This window comes from Drosophila subobscura, chromosome O (genome assembly GCF_008121235.1).
Source record: "Drosophila subobscura isolate 14011-0131.10 chromosome O, UCBerk_Dsub_1.0, whole genome shotgun sequence".
NCBI lineage: Eukaryota > Metazoa > Arthropoda > Insecta > Diptera > Drosophilidae > Drosophila > Drosophila subobscura.
In genome coordinates this window covers 27,634,727-27,641,850 of record NC_048533.1, presented here as the reverse complement: position 1 = coordinate 27,641,850, position 7,124 = coordinate 27,634,727, and the positions used below count along the sequence as shown (strand labels likewise).

The 7,124-nt window shown below is 48.8% G+C and overlaps 1 protein-coding gene across 1 annotated transcript; it reads right to left on the bottom strand.

Annotated features, from left to right (window-relative positions):
• Nucleotides 1-5,618: 5,618 nt before the first annotated feature.
• LOC117898106 (DBF4-type zinc finger-containing protein 2 homolog) lies at nt 5,619-6,866 on the bottom strand. Its single transcript, XM_034807290.1, has one exon. The coding sequence runs from the start codon at nt 6,755-6,757 to the stop codon at nt 5,738-5,740; it is 1,020 nt and encodes a 339-aa protein (XP_034663181.1). The 5' UTR covers nt 6,758-6,866; the 3' UTR covers nt 5,619-5,737.
• Nucleotides 6,867-7,124: the final 258 nt, after the last annotated feature.

Below are 7,124 nucleotides of genomic sequence, written 5' to 3'. Positions count from 1 at the left end.
AGTCGAAGCCTTGAATACCCTGGATAGATTTACATAGGTTCCAAATTTGTATCAAAGTTAGCAGAAAGCATTTGCCACTGCCAAAGTTTCATCTAAAAAGGGACAAATCTCAGCTCTAAAAATATACAAAAAAAATCTATTCGATTTCAGATTTCACAAGACCCTTTTACAGGGTATAAAAATGCACTTTGCCTCTCCTCCCAATGCTATTATTTAGTGTGTAGGCATTTCGGCAGTGCGACCGCTTAATTACTTACAAGCCCAGAGCCGGGCTGGGCCGAGCCAGGGCCGTGCCGTGCCGTGCCGGGCACAACACTTGGCCAAGATTAAAATGCCGGCTTAGTGAAGACTTTTGCATGTGAAATTAGTAGCTTAAACTGTGTTGTGTATGCCAGCACACAGCAGATACTCAGAGAGAGAGAGAGGGCAAAGTCTTAGCTGCCGTTGAAGCTTGTTGTGGCAAGCACTTTACATGCCCCCACACACACACACCGAATCCCGTGTCGGTTGTTGCTGCTGCTGCTGCTGCTGCTGCTGCTGCTGCTGCTGCTGCATGCGTATGATAAAATAATTCACTCGACTGCAACTCATAAATTCTCCAAGGTAGCGCATAAATTTTCAACAAATCTCGACAAAATGCCGCAAAGCAACCTCAAACCTCAGACTGTGTTGAGCCTGTGCCCGAGCACAGAACTGGGCTCCTTTCTCCCCGTCCCTGCTCTGGTCTTGGCCATGTTCAGACACTTGGCTGCGCCACATGCTTAGCTGTTTTGGCCATGTTGCTGCTGTTGCGGCTATAGCAACTCGACAGACGGACGGACGGCAAACATTGCAACATATTTGTTTTAGCCAAATAGATGAATGGCTCTCGGGCAGGCCTTGTGGAGACCAAATACTAATCAGAAATTCACCCAAGACTGTCTCGAAAATGATGTGGAATGCAATTTGAAGCGCCACAGATATTGCAACGCGTAAATTGCCAACAGATAAGCGAAACTCTGATGCACCCTGACCACTCACTTCTGCACTTTTGCCACATTTTATTGCCCCGTGCGGCGGTGTCGTGTCAACATTTTTGATTTTTGCACTTGATAAAATCAATGCAATGCATTTTTATGCGCAAAACAACAAGAAGAACATGCCAACGAAATAATGGGTAAAGCGCTTTACATGTAATGCGGCATGTGTGGCAAGCAACAAGAGCGAAAGCGGATCGAGGCACAGCAGAAAGAACGAGAGAGAGAGCGAGAGAGCGAGAGATGGCGAGCAAAAAATTACCATTTAAAAAAAATGCCGAAAATTGTTGCTGTTGCATTTTGTACGCATCATTGGGGCTCAATGGAGTGTGCACACACTGATACAAAATGTTTGTGTGTCTCTCTCTCCTTTTCACATTCTACACACTGTGTATAGAGGTGGCCATAAAACAAAAAAGTTTTTGCCTGAACTCAATTCGTTTGGTACTCGCTGCTACCCTCTCGCACTTCGCACTTCTCACTCGATTTGTATTTTGTTTGCGAATTGGCAATTGTTCGACTCTTTTGGTGGAAAACGTGCCGCGGCCTAAGTAAATCAAAAGGTTGCTGTTGCACACACACAAACGCACACTCTAATAAACGGAAACGGAAATGCGCCCATGCAACTTTTCAAAAGAAAAAGGAAGAAAAAAAAAAGAGTGGAAAAAGAAAAAGCAAGAGCGAAAGAAAAACTCGCTGCAACTTTGCTGCGCCGCCAAACAAGTCACATAAATTGCAAGTATTCGCACACTGAGCTCTTAAAGTCAGGCCCAAAACCAAACAAACAAGCACAACAATGCCTGAGAATATATGTAGGGGATCCTCTGGCGGAGCAAGTCCTATACATAGTATTGATTAAGTCGGTAGGCAGGCAGGCATGCGGGCAGGCGGCCATGTCAGGCAATCCCTTAAGATTCTAATTTATATCAGCGGCAAAACTTATTTCCTGGCGCCTCTGAAAACGTCCGTACGTGATTCAATTATAAAATGCGGTCTCTCAAATCGTTGCAAAATTTATGTATTTCATTTTATTTCCCCACAACGGACAGCTCGAGCTCGAGCTGGAGCTGGAGTGCCTGGGGCGGCGCGGCGCGCGTGGCGGCTGCACATGTGGCCCCATTTTAATGGACCTGCCTCGTAAAATGCCACAAAAAATGTCACAAATTTATGCGCTCCCATTCATAAAGGGCGCCCCTCACGCAACAGGAGATCGGCTGTGGAAAAGAGAACGAAAGAGAGCAAGTACGAGCGAGAGAGAGAGAGAGAGAGCTAGAGAGCAGCTGACAGAGTATCTGCGGTCCGTTGAGAGTGCTCTGGGCACTCGAGGTGTACTTGTAGTTTGGCGCTTACGTTGGAGGCTTAAGTCAAGTGCAGCTGTCTCGAAATTTCACAAATTAATTATGCAGGATTCGATTGGCTCTTAAGCGAAAGCCGCTTGTGGCAGCTATTGTTTGAGGCCCAACTGCATTGGCGGCTAATTGAGCAATTGCTGCTGTGGCGGTGGTGGTGCTGCTGCTGCTGCAGACAGCCAGCAGTAGGGCTCACACTTTGCGGCCAGTGGCCCAAGGAGCCTATCAATTTGTGCAGTAAATTGCTGATTAACCTCAGAATCCGGTGGGTAATTCCTGCGGTTGCCAAGAACCGAAGCGAAGATCTCACAGCTCTCCAGAGTTCTTGCTTATTTTTCAGACTAAACTGATGCGAAAAACAAGTGCCCCCTGGGCATTCAGCTTGAGAGTTTCAGCATTTTTTCTGATTAGTCTCGAAGTGTATAAAGTGGAAAAATCACGCTTCAAAGGACCCCGCCAGGCTTGGATATATTTTTATAAGAATGAACATTTCTTGATAAAAGAAGTGACAGGCGTTTGTCTGGGAGCTGTTGCATTTACATCTACATTTTCAGCATTTCCCTGACATTTGTTTGTCCTGCCATCAGTCATCCTGCCGCAAAAGTCATAAATCGCAATGCGTGGATTATGCAATTTTCATGTTTCCATTTCCACGAGAAGTGCAGAACGATGAGGCACGCGCTGCCGCTGACAACAATGCGTTACAGTTAGTGTGTGGCAGCGCAACAGCAGCAGCAGCAATAAAATTGCAACAACAGCAACAACCAAATGCTAACTGTATTCCAGCAGCGGCATGAAGATGGTGCGGATGTGTGGGGTGCGTGCCTTGTGACAACATACCAGGACCAGAACACGGCACCACAATGGCAAGGCAATGGCAACAGGAAGCGCCACAGCTTCAGCGCAAAAGAAGGAAGCTTAAGTGGCAAGGATATGCAGCTGTAACAGCGGAAGCCATCAAACAATGACGCAAAAATGCAATTCCATGCTGGAATATGCCACAAAATGCTGCGGATGGCAGTGCTCTGACAAGGTCCACATGCAGCAGACACACACAAAGCATTACGGGTAATGGCAAAGAAACCCGACTTATAGTAAGTACATCACAAAACCAGGAAACATTAAGAGCTGCAGGTAGCCCAAAAAAAAAAAAAGCATGCCCCGATTTGGGCTACTTCTACCAAAAGTAGCAAAAATAATTATTTCAGATGTTTTTTCCATTGAAAATATAATTCCTGGAAATATTGTACTCTACTTTCTCATTGCATCCCTCAAGCAGTTATTAAAGTCTTTTCTTTTAAGGTCGATCCAGACCGAAATGAATATGCAACCAAGTTGCACATGACAAAATCCACGCAAGCCACAAGCCACTCATCCGCTGACTCTTTGCCGCCGCTGGTGCCAACGAAAAGCCAACGAAATTTTTATTAAAAATCCCCCAAACGCAGTGTTTGCCCACCAGCTGAAGGTATGCAACTAACAGACCAGGTAAGGGGTTTCCCTCGCTGTCTCTCTGTGCACCCGAAATTGCTAATCATAATGAACGCACCGTCAAAAGCCACCGCACCGTGTGATCTCCACACCACGGCGTCCAACTTCCGATGCAGCCACTCAACGGGTGCGTATGTACCGTTAATGTGTGTGTGTGTGTGTGGAGGATGCAGAAGCGCATTTTCAACGCAAATCAAGCGCTGAAAAATGCACAGTCAAAGTTGTGTTGGCTTCTGGTGTCGTACTCGGAACTGGGGACACGCGGCAGGGGCGCAAGGAAATCAAATTTCACTGCAAGTTGGTGGGCATCATCCTCATGGTTCTCCTACTTCTCTGTGGAAACCAACCCACACCCACTGCCATGTGTGAAAATTTTTAATACATCAACTCAAAAGCGAGACGCAGCACAGAACCCGACAGGACACCCGCATGAATGGGAAGCGGTGCGGAGTGAAGGGAAGGGAAGTGGCGCACACCCCAAATGAAATGCATAAATAAACCTCACGCGGGGTTCTGGTCTGGACACGACTCCTGTCCTGTCTGACTGCCTCCGACCGGGAGGAGGAGGAGGAGGAGGATGAGGAGGTGGAGGAGATCTCTTGCTGCGTCTGCTTAAACTCAGTCAAAGGCACAAAAAGAGTCCGCATGCCGCTCTGCCACATAATCATGGCAACCCGGAGCAACCATAGTCCAGTGTTGGAAGTCAGAGTCAGGCCCAGGACTGGACGCTGGCTGTTCTGTGTGCACCGGCAGCAAATAGACGGATGAAGCTCAAAGGCAGCAGCAGCAGCAGCAGCAGCAACAACAAATGCAGCAACCGAAACAATTTAAATATAAATAATTTGTTTACTCGTGTTCATGCTCATTGTGCGGCATTTTCCTGTTGCTGGTTCAGGCTCTGGCTGTGGCACTGGCTCTGGTTCTGGCTCTGGCTCCCGGACTCATGCATTATAAAGTGTCTGGAGCAATCATTTGATGCCTCCACTCCACTCCACAGCGCACACAGCGCACTGGTTGGCTGTCAGTGCGTTTTTGGCCAGTCTGCCGACTGCCGTCAGGCAGTGGTACAATCGTGGTTGGAGTCGCGTTTTGGGGCTAGCATTGCCCACACTACTTGCTGGCCACACAACTAAATAATTTAGTTACACAAAGGCCAGGCAGGGTCGCAGTGGGGGTCGGATCCGACCAGATGCTTTCTGACCATCTGCGGCTGACCAAAATGTCCAGCGAACCACCCACCAACCCAACAATGCACCCAAATTCTATGAAAATGCTAACGGCAAAACGTTAATAAGCGAACAGAAACCCAAAAACCTGACCAAATTCCATGCAAAATTAAACCAGCAAACAAATGCGAGAGCAAAACCAACTCCACAGAAGGAAGCTATGCACTCAGATAAGAAAATATTTCTGGCCATCAAAAAAAGTTTATAAATTTCGGTGCCGGTTAATGTGAACAATGAACTCGAGGATTACGATGAACGGAGAAAGCTCCAACAATTTTATAGAAATCCAAAATTGCGGAAAGGAATAGAGAAACGCATCGTACAAATTGTAATTAAATTATAATCGAATGTTCAGCTCCGAACTAAGTTCCGAAAATATGGTTCCTTCCTGTGGCATACGAATATTGTCTGTGCCGGCTGAAAAGCTTTTCAAGCTATGAACTATAGTAGGCATTGAGTATTCCATAAATATTTTTTGTTTTTTAATTACAGCCCAGATGGGGTTTCAGCAGGTTTTGACAATGATAATTTTGTGTCAGGACTCCCCAAACGTTGCAGTCATCAGTTTGAGAGCCACGCTAAGCCGATTAACAAGGAACACAGGGCACTCCAGAGCGACAACGTGTACTCCAGGGAAGGGTTCTTTGGCGGCTGCTTAGCATGGACCGCAGGGACCACAGGGCACTTGAGGGCCACACGGTCCGACTGGTCCACAATGCGTGTTCCACGGAGTGGGTGCGCACGGGTAGCAGGGTCCACACTCCGGCGATTCGTAGGGACACGGCGGCGAGCACGGTCCACAGGGTCCACATGGTCCACAGGGGCCGTTCAGACCACAGCTACCAGGGCCGCAGGGGCCACAGGGTGCTGGGATGAAGGGACCCGAAGGCATGGTCAGACCGCAGGGTCCGCAATTAGGCACAGCGCACGGTCCACAGGGTCCACAGCGGGGGCCGCAGGCGCCCGGACCACACGGTCCACAAGCTCCAGGTCCGCAGGGTCCGCAGGGTCCGCCACGAGGACCACACGGCCCACAGGGCCCACAGGGACCACAAGGGCCACAGCGGCCCTCGGCAATGGGATACTGGTTGGTGGAGAAGCACGGCAAGGGGCAGCATCCTCCGCCCGGGGCACAGGGTCCAATGGGGCACGGCGGACAGGCGGCGCTCGGCTTGTAGTTGATGGGTCCATTGGGGTAGCAGCAGTACTCCCTCGGAGGAGGGATGTCGATCGTCTGCGGCTTCGGCTGGCAAAGGATCGACTGGCACACCTCCCTGGGCTCGCAGACCCGCTTCGGGTAGCAGACGACGTACGGGTCCGGTATCATCGACGGGTAGTAGATGACGCGTGGCTCCCGCACCATCTGCGAGACCCAAATCAGCTTCGGCACCTTGATGACTCGCGTGGCATCGACCACCTTGGGGATCGTGATCTGCCTGCATCGGTTAACAACCATCGGCTCCGGCACAATCTTCTCGGTGAACACGACCCGCTTCTTGCAGATCATGCGAGGTGGCTGCTGCACGGTGATGCACTTGGGGAAGGGCGGCGGTATGCGCGGTGCACATTGCGGCAACGCCTCCAGCTGTGCCGAGTTGTAGCACTTGGGGGAGCACTCGAAGGGCCCACAGCAGGGGTCGCAGGGTCCACATCCCGGTCCGCAAGGAGAACACATTTTGTCGACTTATAAAGTTCCGAAATTAATTTCAAAAAAAATATCTATACCAAAATTTGTACCGAAAAAAAAGTATTTGAGAATTTTTTTCAAAAAATTTTATATTGAATTATTTTGTACAATTTGGAGTTGGTCGGAGCGAGACTAAAAACTGAATGAGATCAAACGGAGACTACAACAGCATGGAGGGGCCAAACTATGTACAAGGCCGACTTGGATTGATATTTTGTACAGACCTGAAACAAAAGTTTCCGTGCCAACAGGCAGGCCATGACTCCAGATTCAGCTGATGAGCTAAGTAGCCCCATTTGCATATTCGCACACGTATCTTTAATAAAGATTGGTTAAATGCCACTCGTTCGTGGAA